Raw genomic sequence first — 17,696 nt, forward strand, 5'->3', positions numbered from 1 at the left:
AGGCTAGGCTGAGGTAGGGGTCCCCCGGCTCAGGGGCTGACCTTGGCCCGCAAGGCAAGGACATTTACCAAATGCTGTGTTGATTGAGCACTTGTTAGGGTTGTTCTGGGGCTACGTGCAGGGACAGCCAGACATTGTTTTGGTTTATCGACATACAATATATGTTATTTAGTTTTCCAAGGAAATATCTGATCATTCTAAAAATTCAGAAAGAAGAGAGAAAACAGACGCGCATAATCCCATGAGAGATGGTCAGTGTTAATGACAGCCAGACATTTTGGTCCAGGTTCATCATCTCAAATCTAGGGGAAAGCATCTTTTCTTCATAAGAGCAGTGCCCCACTTTTGTGGTACCCCATCATGTTGCCTCCCAAACAGCAAAGACATTTGACAGGTCCCAGGAGTTTTTCTTCATCTGATGGAACGTTCTGGTTCCTGCTGGCCGACTTCTGGTGTTCCCCCACCGTCGTGCTCTGCCGGCTCTCTTCTCCTCTGGCTGTCCTAACCCCGTCTGCCCATGCAGCAAAGTCTCCACAACCTCGGCCTGACTGTTGTGATGCTGAAAACCCCTGATGTCCAATGCCCCTTGACAAGGTGAGTTTCCTAGTACAGGTCAGAACAAAATGTTCAGTGTTTCTGGTAAAAAGATTAGGAACATAAAAAGGAGCAAGTGTCTGGGCATGGGAGCTAATGGCTGTGAGGCCTCCCCTGCGAAAGCCCCTGTGGCTCACCCCACACTTGACTCTGGACCGCAGGCCCCAGAGGCTGTGGATGAAAGAGCGGACAGGAGAAATTCCAGCCTCTTGATTTCAGCCCACAGCCCGGACAGCTGCGGGAAGCCGGTCCCTGATCCCACGCGGGGAAGACGGCCCAGCCATCTGGATGGTGGGAGTCGGGGCACCGTTAGCTTCTGCCAAATGCTGTGCTGAAACCAGGTTCTCTGGCTTTGAAGATGTTTCCTGAAGGACCAAACACTTCTCTTTCCTTGAGGGGAACGCTGTCCATTTTAAAAGTCCTCATTCTCCAGTGAGGCTGTGTGGCTCTCTCCTCCTCTGTAAACTCTATTAAGGAGGGGCTTAGTTTCAGTTCTAACAAGCTTTACACTTACTGGGAACAGGGTGGCACAGGGAACAGATGGACAGTTGAGCCATAGATGGCCCCAAATAGTTTTGTGTTGTCACTTTTTGATTTTCATCCAGGTGTTTGGTTTTAACCAATGCAGCTGTGCTCTCTGCAGCCTTACCACTCTTTTAACAAGGACACACCACCTTTTCAGGCCTGTGACTGCTCCTCTGGATAACATCTATTCACATGCCACATATTTATTGAGCACCTACTGTGTGCCATGCAGTGGTGAATCAAATATAAGCAGTAGAGTCCAATGAATAAAAAGATGGGCTCTGGACCAGCCTGCCTGGGTCCCAAGTTCAGTCCTGGCTTTGTCCCTTATTCTCTGTGTCCTGTGAGCTAAGACTTTGGCCTTTATCTATAAATCAAAGGTAATGACAGTGTCTACCTATGGGGTTAATGTGAGGGTTCAACGTGATACCCTCACAACACAAGAGCAGTCTGATGCTTCCTAGAGGCTCAGTAAGTGCCGGCTAGGATTGCACGGTCCCTGCCCTCACAGTGCTTACAGTCTAGAAGGAAGAAAATACAACACACCTGTGTGGGGTGGGATCCCAGTGAGTCAGGGTGGGGCTCACCAGGCCAATCAGATTCAGATTTGGCCGTAAGCGTAGGGGGAGGGCTCAGCACAGGAAAGACCAGGAAAGCCAGCCTGCCTGCTGCACGAGAAGAGGATCCCTCACAGAGAAAAGGCCAACTGTCCTCTAGCCCTCCTCCTGAAACAACATAACTGCCTGCCCCCCATATGTCTCCGACACCCCCTGAGTTACTATCCCTCCGCTGGAGCCCAAGGTGAGGTCTGCGAGCGAGTGAGTCTGTGCGCGGGCCCTTTAAGAGGATGCCTGGGTTTCCCACCGCCTCCCATCCCACCCAGATGGTCGGAACCACCACTATTTTTCACAGCTAGATGCTGTAGGGGCTTCCTGGCACCAGTACTCTGGGCTGGAGAGGCTAGTGTGGGGCCAGGGTCCCTTGCTCCTCTGGGGGGAACCTCGGCGGCCAAGATGTCCCTCCCGGTTCTCAACCGCCACCTGAAGGTTTGAGGTTAGCCAGTTCTGCGTCTCCGCCCCTCCTACCAGTCTCCACATGGCTGCTTCTTTATATCCTTGGGTATAAAATTTCTGTTCAGCCAGACTTCAGATGGTTCTCCAGGTTGATGGTTCTATAATTTAGTTGTAATTGTAATTTCTTCGTGGAAGGAAGTAGGCACCGTGTTGATCTACTCTGCCATCTTGGATCTCCCAAGGTCACTCAATCCCCTGAGAGTCTATCTTTCTCCTTGGAACCATCTCTCCCATCCTCACTCCTTGATTTTTTTCTCTCTTCAGTTAACTGGGCTCACTCTGCCACGTCCTCATCTGCCTGTTGCCGTGGCTGTAAATGGAATAACACTTTCCTCAGCTTCCAGAAAGTCTGCATCTTTTTCTTTTTTCTTTTTCTTCCTTCCTTCCTTCCTTCCTTCCTTCCTTCCTTCCTTCCTTCCTTCCTTCCTTCCTTCCTTCCTTCCTTCCTTCCTTTCTTTCTTTCTTTCTTCTTTCTTTTTTCTTTAAATTTTGGGACTTAATCTTTTAAAATTGTGATAAAATATACATAGCATAAAATTTACAATTTTAACCATTTTTATGTGTCCAGTGGCAGTAAGCACATTCACATTTTGTGCAAACGTCACCACCATCCGTCTCCAGAAATTTCTCATCTTCCCAAACTAAAACTGTATACCCATCAAACACTAACTCCCAGTCCACTCTCCCCGATCACCATTCTGCTTTCTGTCTCCTCTAGGGACGTCATGTAAGTGGGATCATATAGTATTTTTGTGTGTGTGTCTGGCTTCTTTCACTGTGCATAATGTTGTCAAGGTTCATCCATGTTGTAGACTGTGTCAAAACTTCCCTCCTTTTTAGGGCTGAATACTATTTCACTGTATGTGTATACCACATTTTGTTTAGTCATACATCTGCCAGTAGACACTTGGGTTGCTTCCAACCCTTAGCTATTGTGAATACTGCTGCTATGAGCGTGGCGGTACACATATCTATTTGAGTTCCTGCTTTTGCTTTTTTTAAATGTTTACTCACATGTAGAATTGCTCAATCATATGATTATTCCATGTTTCTTCCTTTTTGGGTGGGTTTGGGGGGGAATTGCCATATTGCTTTCCACAGTGCCTGCATCGTTTTATATTCCCACCAGTAATGCACAGCGGTTCCTAGTTCTCCAATCATCACCAACCCTTGTTATTTTCTGTTTTTTTCTTTATAGTAGCCACCCTAGTGGGTGTAAAGTGGTGGCTCATTGTGGTTTTGATTTGCATTTCCCTAATGACTAATGAAGTTGAGCATCTTTTCAGGTGCTTGTTGGCCCTTTGCATATCTTCTTTGGAGAAATGTCTATTCCAGTCCTTTGCCCATTTTAAAATTAAAATCCCACATCTCTTGGGATATTTATTGTTTCGTTGTACAACTGAATGGCCTTATAAAGTTGCACTGGGCTGACCGGGCTGCCACGCAAGGCTACTTGGGACAAATGACTTGATTGGATGGCTGCGTTTCTCCTGAGTCCTGCAAGAATTTCTCTGGAGTACGTATCTAGGCATGGAATTGCTGTTTAAATGAGGCCTACTTTTTAAAGTGGTCAGTTCATTAGTGACTATTGTTATTTTCTGAAGTCTTTCGTTTTTCTCTAAGACCTAGGCCAAGTGGTTTGGATAGTGAATACTTAGAGAAAGAGAACCTTCGTACAGTGTTGTGGGTTTTGTTTTGTTTTGTTTTGTTTTTTTTTAACCACTCCTTAGAAACTCGGTTCCTGGAAGCCCCCAAATATTCATTCAGGTTTCAGCACAGGACAATAAGCAGTGTTGCCCAGACCCTGGGCTGAGTCTGATTTCCCAGGTCTTACCTGAAGGACAAACTGAATCAGAGTCCCTGGGGGAGGGGCCTGGGGAGCATGGTAGTATGATGGCCAAGTTTAGGAAACTCAGAATGAGTGTAAGGCAGGTAGCGGTCAATATTTAGTCCATGTTACGCAAAGAACTGTTCAAGGCACTGAGAATTCCAAACTCCCAGCGCTCCTGCAGCTTCCACTGAGGAACGTCACCCATTGATAGAGACAATGAGCCAAAGCACCATTGTTGCAGGGAAGGATAATGTGGCGATTTCCCCCCCTCTGGCCTTGACCTCTAGCTCATAGGCTCCAGGCCCCTCAGTGAAAGGGCCCCCACATAGTGCTCTCTATATATATATTTACATTTTAAAACTTCGACTTTGTTTCTGATAATCATTGTCAAAGACTTACAATCAAGAGAAATCAGAGTTTATATTTTATATTGTGTATCAATTTGAGTCATATTCTTTTGAAGTGGTGCAATACCGAAAGTGATCATTTCCCTTTAAGTGCAAAAACTTGACCTTGTGTGAATTGTACTTTCCATTTAATCCTATTGCAAACCAGGCTTGAATTATGGGAGGTCCTAAGGAAGCCCGCCTGGTATAGAATTCGCGATTACCATTGGCCAGGCAGGTTTTGGTGTATTTTCTTCCCACCCCTCCTACTTCCACCCCCGGTTTGGTGTGATGGAGTGAGAGAAATGTAACTTCCGGTTTTCAGTCAGGCGCCTACAAGCTGGCTGACTCTTGTGGTTCACTTCACCTCTGTTTCCTCAGTTTCAGTGATACCTGGAATCTCAGAGTTGTCCAGAGACCCAAATGGGCGTACGATGTAAAGGGCTCTGCGTGCAGCAGATTAAATAATATTTGACAGCTGGAAAACAATGGTTATTAGATAATCTAAAATAATCATCTGTCATGCATTCTAATTTATAAGTATATGTGACTTTTTAAAAACATACGTGGGACTCTCCTGGAAGCACAGTTTTCATCTTCCTTCCTTTCACTATAAAATAAATCTTTTGTGGAGACTCCTTATCCTAAGGCTAAGGCCTGAAATTCAGGGCACCATGATTGCTTTTGGGGTACACTTCCAAATTGTGAAATACAGCACACTACATACATACACACAAAAGAGTATTATAATTTGCAAAATTTAGTTGAGCTGCCCACTTAAGGTGTAGACACTTTACTGTGTGTAAGTTATACCTGAATTAAAAAGTTGAATAGTACTGTGATGGCATAAAGAGCATATATATGTACACTTTATAGAAAAATACAATGAACTCACGAGTCCCCTTCATCCAGGCAAAGAGATAGGCCACGACCACACCCTACCAATCCCCACCCACTGCTGTCCATTTTCTCTTCTCCAGAGGCAACCTTTACCTGAATTTTGAGTTACTCATTCACTTGCGTTTCTTTATAGTTTTGACATCTGTGTGCACATCCTAACAAATACACTTTGTTTTGCTCATTTTGATCATTATTTAAAGAGAACTTCATGGTCCATATACTTCAGTGACTCTTCTTTTGCTCACTTTTGAGCATTGATTCACCTCTGAGATGGATTCATGTTGGCGAGTGTGGCGGAAGAACCTTCATTTTTCACTGCTGTATAATATTCCACTGTGAGAATCTCCTACAAACTTACTTATTCATCCAACTGTTTGTAGGTGTTTGGGTTGTTTCCAGTCTGTACTATTGTGTAGTAGGCTGTTTTGCACTTAATTACACATCTCTAAGTGTACATATACACTATCCCTGGGCTATAGTCCTAGAAGTTGGATTGCTGGATCTAAGAGGCTTATATTCAACTTCACTAAGTTGTGCCAAGCTGTCTGCTAAAGTATTTGTACTTAGTCATACCTCTTCCAGGGGAAGAGTCCCCGTAGATGCCGCCTCTCCCAATTTCTGGTGCTGACGACTCTAATTTTTGCTAGTCTGGTGGGTGAATTAGAGCATCTCATCATGACTTTTTGTTTTGCTAATTAATGAATAGATTGACTACATTTATATAAGTTGGGGCCATTTGTGCTTCCTGGTCTGTGAAATTCCTGTTCATTTCTCTTGCCTAGTTTTCCCTTTTGGGTGATTTATATTCATTCATTCAGCACATTTTACAGTATCTACAAGTGCCAGGCACTCTTCTAGATGCTTGGGGTATATCACTGAGCAAAACAATGTATTAAAAGGTGAGAAGGGCTAAAGGAGGAAATAAAGGGGTTGGCAGAATATGTAGAGGGGTGCAATATTAAATAAAATAATCAGGATGGATCTCATGGTAAGGTGACAGTTGAGTCAAGACTTGAAACAGATGAAGCATTAGCCAGGCAGATATCTGGGGGGAAGGTCAGGCCAAGCAAAGGGAACAAGTGCAAAGAAAGGCCCTGAGGCAGGAGTGTGCCAGGCTTGTGTGACAAACCTTCCATAAAAAGCTGAGGACGGAGGAAACCAGGTTGGGGGTAGGGGCACAGCTAATGTGAGCCAGTGCTGCAAATGATGTTTCTGCAAGTTGGAGTTTGGGTGGGGTATGGATAGTTGGGGGTGTACTGGAAAGAAGAGAATTTGGTGTTGAAACTCATCTTGGCTGCTTCCCAATTGTGAACAGGGCAAATGAAAAAACCTTTGTAAGCCTCACTTTCCTCTGTAAGTGGAGTCCACGATGATGAAGTGATTACGAGGCTTTGATGACCTCATGTAGACAGAGGGCCAGTGGAAAGCCTGGCACTCTGTAAACCCCCATGGGGGCTGCTACGCCCCTACTCCAGGGTAGAGCTTAGGATCTGGGCAGTACCGATGGACGTCTCTGAGCAATCCCCCCAAATTCCTCTTCTCTCTTATGCAACACTGGCAGGCACTGGGCTGCATGAGCCACTGGGGTGACATCATGGTCCCACCTGAGACAGGTGTCCAGGGAACCTCGCCCAACCTCTACCCCTCTGCTTTCTTTCCACTGCCCGCCTCCCCTCTCCTACGGTCCCCTGGGTTGCCTGGCTTGTGTTGTAGCCACTGGATCACAGCAAATGCACAGAGACCCTGAGATGGAAGAGCAGGGCCGGGAGAGGGGAAATCTGACTCCACTTTCTCCCGGGCCCCTAGAGCCGGAGCCTGAAGGGTCTGGGGCCTCTGTGAGTTGCGGTTCTCCAACTTGCCTGATGATGAGAATCACCTGGTTACAAATTCAGTTTTGCTGGCGCCATCCCTGTGGAGTCCCATTCAAGGGAGCTGGGGCAGACTGGAGTTTGGGTTTGTCCCAGCCTCCAGCCGTTTCTGTCTTCAGGCAAGTTTGAGAACCACTGAGAGTGATTCAAAGAGCCAGGGCTCTGGGGGGACCACCTAGATTCAAGCACACCCCCCACCAGTCCCCACTACCAGAACCAGTCAGGTTGCCAGTGTCCGTAACTTCTTTGGGTTTCCATTTCCTCCTTGGGAAATGACAGAATGAGATTTGCAGAGTCAGCACTTAGCCCTGGCCTGGCACAAAGTAAGCACGAACAGATGTTCGGCAGTGATCTGGACTGACTCCAAGCAGCTGTGGCAGCAGGGTGGGAGCCCCGTGGGCTCTGGGTGACCAGCCCACCAGGCCACTCGCTTCTCACCCTGCTCTCCTCCCTCGTATGCTCTCCTGAGAAACTGCCCCCCCTGGAATCCCAGCTGCCATGCCTCCCCATTGTGAGCTCTTGTGTGGGTCACTGCTCTCTGCCTCAGTTTCCTCTCCTCAACGTGAAGAGTGATTGTCCCGACCTCCTAGGAGTGTTATGCCTCACACAGAAATCTTCGCAGAATTGTTAGCTAGTATTATTACTGTACTCTTTAATCAATTGACGAATTCATTATATTTGACTTGGTGCCTACTCTTTGAGCTGGAAGTGGGAGGGTGCAGTGCTCTCAGACTCCAGACTGCCTGGCTTTTAAACGAAGCTCTGGCACTGACCAGCTGTGTGGCCTTGAGGAAGTTACTCCTCCTCTCTGGGCCTAAGATTGATTCATCTATTTCTTCAGCAGAACTCAGGTATGAAAGATTACTAGACGGGTTCACTTTGTAAAGAGCTCAGGACAGTGCCTGGAATGCAGTATGCTCAGAGAGTGATGAGTGAAACCCAAGCCACTGGCCCCTTTCTCCAGGAGCCCAGTCTAGGGGGGAAGTTAGCAAGACATAGGAGGTGCTGGCCTGAGCCTGGAATACTTCCTGGGGGAGGCAAAGGACCCCAACAAAGGAAGGGCATGTTTGCCAACAAGAAGGGCAGGGTTCTGGCTGCTGTCAAGTTCCGGGTCTGCAGGTTTTGTGCATTCTTTTAAATACAAGTATTGAGATACACACATGGGATCAATTTAAAGGGAAATCTATACAAAATAAGAAGCTATTCTGATTTGGCAAATCCTGTGTCTGCTGGCTGGAAATAATGCAAGGAAGTGAGAGGACACTGGGGCGTGACTGGGAGGGCTGCGGTGGCCTGGCGGGATGGATATGGCCTCTCCTTCTGGGGACCCCCTGCCCGCGGCTCTCCTCTGCCAGCTTGCAGGGCTCCACTCCAGCTTCGGGAGCCAGGTTTTTTCTTTTTAATGTCACAGTTTATGTCTCCTTATTTTTTCAAACCGTTACGTGCGTTTGTTTTATTTTTAAAAATATATTAAAAAATAACTAGTTTCCTATGTGCCCGCTGGCGTCCACGCACGCGGAGCCCTACAGCGTCACTCCAATCTCCGCGTTTTGCCTCCTGGGAGGCGCTCGCAGTTGTAGTTTTTCTCACTTTTCTGTACTGGTTTAATATTCTCACTCTGCATGCGTCGCTTACATAACAATTGAAAAACCAAACAAATATTACCGATCTGATTTAGGAAGGGATCGCTCTGTCCACGTGGGCGTGACATTAGTAAAGGATACTTCTGACCCTGCGCCCCTGGCGCCCGGGCTCCGGGACCCAGCACCCTCGGCTGGGCAAGAGTCGTCCGGCCGCTTGCCAGAGCTCCGTGCACTACAGATGGTCTGGTAATATGCCTGGATGTCAAGCCTGAGAGCCGCACCCCACTGGTGAGAGCGTGGCGTCAGCGGGCGCAGTGGCCGGGAGCAGTTCCCCCTACATCTTTAGGAGAGAGACAAACGCTCTCCTTTCTTCAACAGGCCCCCAGCCCTTCAGTATTTGGCCGGTGCGCTTCCCATAGTCAGAAATGACCTTGAGCATTGATAGAACCTTAGTTTCCTGGTTTGCAGATTATGATGGATTAGATTAGAGAGCCCCTGTACAGCATGTAGCCGGAATCCTGGTATCTGGCACGCCCAACTGCCAGCCAGCCATTGATTTTCGTTGGTGAGAGACCTTGTGATCACTTAGCTGGTCCCTGAAGGACGACAAAGAGGAACGCATCAGAGGAAACTTCGCGGTATAAAGTTAGTGAAAGAAATATAATGTCTAATATTACCGCAGGCTAGTGTAAGATGAAAAAGACCCGCAGGTGGGCAGGACCCCCGGGGAACGTGGGCAAATACACTGATTTGATTAAGAGCTTCAAGGTGGGTGAGTGCCAGGTAGAAAGATCCCCGCGGTTGTATGAGTTAGGCCGCCTGCTAAGACTGCACGTTGGGGATGCCGGGAAGGAGGGCGCCCGGCTGGCTTAAGAGCAGGTCTGGTGGCGTGGGGGAGCCTCAGTGTGCCCCTCCATGAGATGGGACCACAGAGCCATCACTGAGCTGGTCAGGGAGCTCTTACCTCACACAGCAGGCTCGCAGCCCGGTGCTAGGCCCAGGAGGCCAATTCCCCGGGCTGTGCTGAACACAGCCCCCTCCCCGTGGCCCTTGCCAGGCCGGCTTGGACCTATAGCAGAGGGAATTCAAGTCCGGGCCTAGAGCCAAGCCCTGAGCTCAGCTCTTTCCCCTTCCTTCCCATCACAGATCATCGTAGACTGCGGGCACCCTCTACCCCATGCCCTGAGTGGCTCTCCGCAAGCGGTACCCCTTAGAACCTCCTGCCATCTCCCCCTCTCCCGCAGGAGGCTGGGGCAGCACTTACCGGAACCGCCCATTGAACAGGCACCGGCAGCGCTGCACGATCCCAGGCACGAGCGGGATGGCTCTTGTTCCCGGGTGCCAGGACCAGAACAAGCCGCAATGGGGCTATGGGTCCCAGAACGCCACAAGTAATATTTTGGTTGTGACCGGGAGCTCCCCACCTGACATCCCACACCCCCACGCGCGTTGGGCCCCACGCTTCCCAACAAAACAGCAAAAGCGCAGAAAACCCATATTCCTCAGGAACACAAAGCCCCGACTCCCTCTCGCTTTCGTCCTTTTTAAGAAGCGCCAGTTCCACCAGGCACTGGGGGCTGTGGATGTCGCAGCTGGAAGTCAGGCCTGAGCCCCTGTGGACTGGTGGGCTCAGAGCAAGGTATTTTTGTTATCCCCATTTTCCAGATGAAAAGGAGGATGCGTGCAGTGGCCAAGCCCCACACCCAGTGGGTTTTTAGCTTGACTGAGCTGAGCCTCAGTTTTCTCACCTGTAAATCCTATACAGCAATAGCATTGGTTTGTCGGGATGATGGAGACATTCATTAAATGACCAGAGGAGAGCACATCGGTCGGGTTGGGGAAAGGGTTCCTGGCCACATCGATTCTCGATTCTCGGGGCCTAGCCACAGCTCCAGGTGACCTCCGTCTGCAGGACACCTCTTTGGGTGTGGGCTATGAGCTCAGCCCAAACCTTCGGCTGGTGAGATTCAGGCCTCGGGACCTCAGGCGCTTCCACCCAGAATACCGCTGGGCTGGGGATTTCCCGGAAGCGCGACAAGGACTTTGGTTCTCAGCTTTTCCTGTAAAATGCGCTAAGGCATTTTTCTCAGCAGGATGAGTTATGGTGCCCTCCTCTCGTGTAGGGCCCAGGTCCCTTTGCTCTCCATTTAATTCCAGCACCTGGAACAGTCCCGGGCACACAGTAAGGTTCAGAGGGATGCAGTTGGGAGCTGGGGGCAGGTGCCTTTGGTCTCTAAAGAGAGACCAGGACTCAAACCTCAGTTTTACCAGTACTGGCTGCTTGCCTGAGGAGAGTCATTCAACCTCTCCAGGACTCTCAGTCCGCTAAACTTTAAAATAGGACGCACCCCCTTTCTCCGTTTCATTGAAGATTATGAGAGACAACCCCGGAAAGTACCCACCAAGGGACCGAGCATGGTTTATTATCATAATTGTTATCATCGATTTGCTCAGTGAATGTCTACGCCTTACTCACGACCAGCGCAGGAAGGCCTCTGCCCTCCGAAATCGTTCCTGAAGCACCGCGAGCTGAAAGAAGCACACATGCGGGGTCAGCGCACTCTCTTTAATGGGAAGGGGATTCTCATTTCTTACAGCAACAGGTAAAAACATAAATACGGTGGGTGGGCAGCGGCAAGGCAGCAAGGGTCCGGGCGCCTGGCCCACGCTGGGGAAAGGAGGCCAGGTCTCAGTCCTGGCACGCCCGGACGGGTTCCCAGTCCCAACTGGCCTCTGTTCGGCTTGTTGGGGTGCACTCTGGGGCCGACAGCGAAGGGGCCAGACTGCGGGACCATTTACTGCAACTCCGCCACAAACTCTCCCGTATGGGGACAAAGGCACGTGGGGCGGGAAAAGCCCCGATGCCTCTGCGGGAGTGAATGTGAAATCCGAGGGCTGCAGACACGCGTCCGGAGCCCTCCCTCCCCTCGAGGGTCAGTACCCCTCGCTAGAGATAGGATCCGTCGGGCGCCCCAGGTAGGTCCCTTCCCTACCAGGCTCGGATACCGTGCAGCGTAGACACTGCCGAGTTGCCCTGTGGAATCCCGGGGCTCTGCACCGCATTCAAGTCCCCGACGCCGAAGTTCACGAAATTGTTGTTGGCAGCGGCCGCAGCGGTAGCTGACTGCGCCGGGGAGGGCCCGGCCGGGTAAGCCGCGGTGCAACTGTAGCCAGGGCTGCAGGCCGCGCCACTGTAACCCGGGTAGGCGGGGTAGGCGTTATAGCCGTAGGGGTTGAGGCCCACGCCGTAGGCTGGCGCGTAGGACGCCGAGTCCCCGAGGCAGGGTTTGCCATCGCGCACCAGCACTGGCACCGCGATCCTGCGGGCGGGCGGCGGCGGCGGCGGGGGCAGCCCCACCAGCTCCAGAGTCTGATCCTGCCGCTGTCGCTTACACTTGTAGCGCCGGTTCTGGAACCAGATCTTGACCTGCGTGGATGTGAGCTTCAGCACGCTGGCCAGCTGGTCGCGCTCGGGGGCCGACAGGTACCTCTGCTGCTTGAAGCGGCGCTCCAGTTCGTAGACCTGCGCCTGCGAGAAGAGCACGCGCGGCTTCCTTCGCCGTCGCGCCCGGGGTCGCTCCGCGATGTCGGTCTCCGGCTTATCCAGTTCCACCGCCTTCTGCAGCGCGCACAGCTCTGAGGAGGACAGAGAGGCAGAGACGCTGGGTCAGAGCGGCTCCACCCGCGGAGCGCCCGCCGGGTAACGGGCCCTAGTCAGTGCCACCCCGTCCTGGCTGGGGAGACCACCTTGGCTGTGTCTCACTCTGCCCGGTGCACTGGGCGCCACGGAAGGCTCCGTTTGCGCTCTGCAGTCAGCATTTATCGAATGCCTACTATGTGCCAGGCATGGCTCTAGGCGCTGAGAACAAAACAACAGCTGTCTCTGCCCTTGGGTCGTTCACATTCGGCTGCAGGAGATGGATAGTGATTTATAATTTCAGGCTGCAAAGAAAATATAACCAGATGCAGCACTGGGGTGGATTAGATTAAAGCTGCTTTAGTTTGAGAAGTTAAATGAAGGGAGACCAAGGCCCACCTCAGGGTCAGTCACATTGCCTCACAATTAAGGAACCGAAGAAGGCCAAGAGGTGTTGGTTTGGAGATCGAAGGCTCTCCGCAGCGGGCGCTGGGTTTGTGCAGTGCCCAGGAAGCCACGCGGGTGGGCAGGAGGCCTCGGAACCTGCCTAGCCGCATGCTCAGATTCGAATTGGTAGCGAGCGTTTCAGCCCGCGGTGCCGGCGGACAGCTGTTCCCGGGCCTTCCCTCTGCTTCTACACAATCGCTCCTAGCCTCACAGAAAGATCTTTTCTGGGCTCCCAGTGGCCCATTCGCCCAGTGCCCTCGGCCTCCCCCGGTTCGCGGGGACCCTGCATTGGGCCAAGGTGTCCCCAGTGCGCCCCCTTTCCGGCTGGCCAGCCTCCCTCCCCACTCCCCTCCCTAGTTCCTGGGATGGTATGCACCGCAATTCCACCACCTTCCCCGGTCTTCTCCACTGCCCCGCGCCTTTAGACGCGCGAAATTTTCTAACTTTTTGCAGGAGAGTACCTCTCGGACCTGGCCGTTTCCAACATTGTATTGGAAAAATACAGCTACTAAGTCAGATTCCCAAGAGTCCGCAGTATCCCAATTTTAAATCGAGTTCCTAGTACTTAAAGATTCACTCTCCTGGAACAAAGAAGGAAAAGCCCCAGAAACGCGGGTTACCGCTGGGCTACGGCTGGTCCTGTACGCTCCTCGTTATGCGCAAAAAGCATGTCTAGTGTGCCGCATTTTAATTTTTGTTTAGCGGTTTTGTCAGATCCTCATAAAGACCAAAAAAAAAAAAAGATTAAAAAAATACAAACAACCCTGATACAGAGAATATCTCTTTCTCCCTCTGTTCTGTCTACCACAAACAGATCGCTCAACTTCGTAACAGATCTAGGAGCAGGGCTGCTGCTGCCTGAGGCTTTGTTAGGCCAACAACAACAAAAATTTCTTTGTCTCTCGTTTCTAATCGTCTCAATCCAGCATTTTCTCTAAACCTCCGATCGGACGCGGGGTGTGGGGGCCCTGTGACAACGTTGCTTCTCACACTCAGAGACCCTGAGCTCAGCCCTCCGCCCAGGCACGCGAGTGTCCTCCACTCAGGCCAGAGTTTTTTGGCGGCGGGGTTTGGGGACAAAAGTGACCCAGAAGGGAAAAGAATCTTGTGTTTCCTCCTCACCTTTCTTTTCGGCTCGAAGGTCCTTGGCGGGGTCGGGGTCGCTATAGGCACGCGGATAGAAGGCAGGGGCGGCTGGGAAGGTAGGCGCACACTTGGCGGGTGAGGGCGCGGGGCCCAGCTCCGCGCGCAGATCGGGGAGGCCGGGCGCCGCGGCCTCTGGCCCGGCGTAGGCCTCGGGCTTGAAGGCGGCCAGCATGCAGGAGGCAGGCGCCAGGGTGGCCTCTAGGCGCGCCGAGAGCTCCCCGGCGGCCAGGCTGCGCTGCTGCTGCTCCAGGTTCAGGATGTCTTTGACCGAGAACGGTGTGGGCGTGAGCGCAGGGCTGGGGAACATGGTGGCAGCGCGCCTCTCACAGCACCAGGTGGGCGGCAGAGAGCAGCGCTGCCCACGGTCCCTGGCAGCCTCTCTGCATGGTGCCCGCTGCCCGCCCGCCCACCCGTGCACCCGCCTTCCCTCTCGGGTTGTGGCCGGGAGGCAGGTAGCGAGGAGCCCAGGGGAAGGAGAGGCGGGACCAGACGGAGGAGGGGGGCTCAGCCTGCCATTGGGCCAGGGGCCGCGATGACAGGAGCGATGAGCAGTTTCGTGTCACCTAATATAGTCATTCGGCTCAAAAAAAAAAAAAAAATCCTGCTCGGCTTTTTAAAGGGGCCGCGACACACTTGGCTCTCCTTTTGCTCCTGCAGCCTGAGATTTCCCCACAGTTTAGCTTAAAAACCCCACCACGACGCATTCATAGAAAGGGAAGGACCCGGTTCTTGTTCGAATACGGCCAGATTAGGGATTTGAAGAAATGTTTGTCAGCACCCAAAACAGAATAAGAGAGTGAAGGATTGGGTGGGGAGCTGGGGAGGAGATTCATTTCCAGGAGTGTTCTGACTAGGAAGAGTCTGAATAAGAAGGGGGTGTTGTACTGGGGTTATGGAAGAAGGGGGAGATGCTGGACAATTTGGAGGTTCTGTTTGGCTTGGTTTACAGGGCCAGTCACGCTCCAGTAGTCTCCCCTTTCCCGGGAGCCCAGGTCCTGGGGGCTCCTGGGTGAGTCAAGCAGAAAGGAAGGCAAGGTGGGTGGTAGTGGGATGGGTTGTCCAGGTCCTACAGTGATGGGACTTTTACACACACAACTCTGGGGGGGCCCCTCACTGCCAGTCTCCTTCTTCCCAGAGAGATGACCCTCCCCACAATAATGAAACAAATCCCAAATCTCTGTTGGTAAACAGCTTCCTAGAGGAAAGCTGTCTTCTAGAGCACCCTCGCTCCCTCCCCCTGGTTTCTCCCATTCTGGGGTCCACCATTCCTGCCTCCCTCCTTCCCCCACCCTCAAGCCTCTGCCAGCCCCAGGGCCTCAGGCCCCAGCCAAAGCTTAGCTTTCAGGGTAGGGGGCTCCTATGAGCCTAGTGTGGCCAGGATTTCTCTGAGGTCTCTGAGCCAGCTCTGAATGCGTCACCCCAGGGATGACTGGGCCAGGCGCATGGGAGAAGGGTAGGGGCAGCAGGGGTATTAATTTTTAGCCCATAGTCAGTAAAGTAGGGACCTTCTGTAGGACAAATCTACCAGTGCTTCAGGAGGCAAGGTACCTGGCCAGATTATGGGATCGGCCTCATCCTCTGGGCACCTTGGGAGATCTAACGAAAGCTTCAGGCTTTCCCCTCACCCCCAGAACCCTGCAGAAAGGCGCTCTATTTTGTGTACAATTGCAGGGAGGATCCGGCAGGCAGAATGGCCTCAGGTTAAGGTCGCTCAGGTTAAAGTCGCTGCGTTACTCTGTCCCCAGGATAGCGAGGCTTGTCAGGGAAAAGGCGTTGATTTTCTACGACCCAAACTTGTGCGGGGGGGGGGGGGGGGGGGGGGGGGGGGGGGGGGGGGGGGGGGGGGGGGGGGGGGGGGGGGGGGGGGGGGGGGGCCGAGGTGCGGGCGGTGCAAGGACTCGCTGCGAGTGGTGACTTGGAGGGCTCCGCTCCCTGCAGAGGGCGGGTGGAGGACTAGGGAAGAAGCATTTGGAGTCGAAGAAAGGCGGCTCAGGGCCAGAGGCAAGCTAAGGACCCCGGCTCTGGGCCAGCCTCCAAAACGTGCACCCAAGGCTCCGAGGAAACGCACAAAGCAGGGAGAGAAGGTGGAGTTTGTCCAGAACAAGAACCTTAGGCTGCTCAAGCCGGACAGTGAGCTGACGGGCAGCGTTGCCAGCAAGGTCGCAAGTGGAGTCAAGCGTACGCCTAACGTCGGGACCTTCCCAGCCTCTCGTCAAACCCACGTTCCTGTGGCCTCCAAGCTGGGGAGAAGGAGAGTGGAGCCTCCATCGTGCGTGCACGCGCTCGCTCCCGGAGGCTCCGAGCACTGCGACCCCAGCTTCCAGGCGCCAGCCGCTAGTACCAGGCCCGGGCCACTGCGGTGGAGTCTCACTTCGAGATTTTGAGCCAGGGATGACTCGCGGTTCTAGGACCGTTAGCTTGGTTTGAGAAAAGATGCTTTTTTCCAACTGTGGGAGCTCTCAAGGCCCAGGAACCCTCTGCACTGGCCCACCTCCCAGCCTCCCAACCCGACTTGTTCCTCGACCTGTCTGCACAGCAGTGGCCTCTCTTTGGCCCTTGCTCGCCAGGCTTTTGGCCAATGTTACAGTTATTGCAATGAACTAACCTAGCTTGGGGGCCCGCCTCGCCTTTGAAGATTGTTTTTGGGGAGTGGGAGAGGATGCTTGTCGCCCAGGCGGTGACGTCTGGCAAACGAGCCACATCCGATTCAATTAAACATGGCGCTGAAAAGGGCTCAGAGTGAGGGTCCTGGGAGCTCTGTTAAGTGAATGGGCTGGCCGGGCGGCTCGCGATGACAGTTTGAAAGATTAGTGTGAGCCGACGCCTGAAATATTACCATTTAATGGGGGACATTGAGGCTGCATCCGGGATCCCTGTTTTTAGTTTCTTTCTTTTTTTTTCTTAAGAGATAGTTCTGGAGGTAGGAAAAAAATAGCATTTCCTCTGCAAATCAAGGCGATGAAGATTTATCACTTTTGGAATGGGGGTTCCTGGGGCTGACAGACCTGTGGGTCAGGTGTCATGAAAAGGGGAGGGAGGAAGACCCTCCCTACTTGGACAAAATCAGCTATTTCTCCACCCCCTACACCCTCTGTGAATACCGTAATAATTTCCCCTGGCTCTGAAACAGGCCTTAGCATTGCGGGAGAGAGGAAATGGAAAAAACGGATAAGTAGATGCAAAATCGAAATCGGGGCAACCCACGCTGGGCTCCGAAGACAAATGTCCAAGAGCAATCTCTAGCTTGCATTTACAGTCCTGTTTCTGAGTGAGTAAACAAGAAAAAAATTTTTTGTTGTTTTCTTTAAATAGAAGTTGCAATAATGGGGCGTGGGTAGGGTCGAAATTGGATTCTCCAGCCCCACCAGGGACGCATCTTCCTTCCCAAGGGCGGCTGATCTAGCTTGGCCGTCTCTCTAAGCCGAGCTTTGGCCAAACCAGCAGGACAAACAAACAGCCTTCAGTCCAGAGAAAGGCCAAGAGAGACAAAAGGAGGCAGAGAGGAGAGGTTGAAAATCTATCCGTCTATTTCCTTGCCTTTTAAAGAGTTGGTGCTTTAAGATGAGCCAAATTCCAGGATGACTCTAGCGCCTTCTGCGCACATAAAATATTATTAATTGGAAAGCAATCGGCGCAGCCCGAGCCAGCCCCCAGTTCCTGCAATCAGCAGGGCCGGCCGCGAAAGGTATATATGATTAATTGAAAG

At 52.0% G+C, this 17,696-nt stretch overlaps 1 protein-coding gene across 2 annotated transcripts; it reads right to left on the reverse strand.

The window, feature by feature from the left end:
- Positions 1–11,326: 11,326 nt before the first annotated feature.
- On the reverse strand, positions 11,327–14,398 carry NKX2-5 (NK2 homeobox 5). Of its 2 annotated transcripts, none has more exons than XM_033096649.1 (2): positions 13,967–14,398; positions 11,327–12,396 (listed from the first exon to the last, which is right to left on the reverse strand). In XM_033096649.1, the coding sequence occupies exons 1-2, from the start codon at positions 14,295–14,297 to the stop codon at positions 11,750–11,752; spliced, it is 978 nt and encodes a 325-aa protein (XP_032952540.1). In that variant the 5' UTR covers positions 14,298–14,398; the 3' UTR covers positions 11,327–11,749. The 2 variants fall into 2 exon arrangements, with proteins under 2 accessions (XP_032952540.1, XP_032952541.1); XM_033096650.1 differs by having other exon boundaries at positions 11,753–12,702; positions 13,967–14,385.
- Between the last annotated feature and the right edge of the window lie 3,298 nt (positions 14,399–17,696).

The sequence above is a fragment of the Rhinolophus ferrumequinum genome, chromosome 24, assembly GCF_004115265.2.
Source record: "Rhinolophus ferrumequinum isolate MPI-CBG mRhiFer1 chromosome 24, mRhiFer1_v1.p, whole genome shotgun sequence".
Lineage (NCBI taxonomy): Eukaryota > Metazoa > Chordata > Mammalia > Chiroptera > Rhinolophidae > Rhinolophus > Rhinolophus ferrumequinum.

What these genes read in the sequence shown, in the direction of transcription:
- NKX2-5 (XM_033096649.1), bottom strand. Translation starts at nt 14,297, where the DNA reads ATGTTCCCCAGCCCTGCGCTCACGCCCACACCGTTCTCGGTCAAAGAC. An exon ending in CCTTCGAGCCGAAAAGAAAG is followed by an intron (nt 12,397 to 13,966) that starts GTGAGGAGGAAA and finishes TGTCCTCCTCAG; the next exon opens with AGCTGTGCGCGCTGCAGAAG.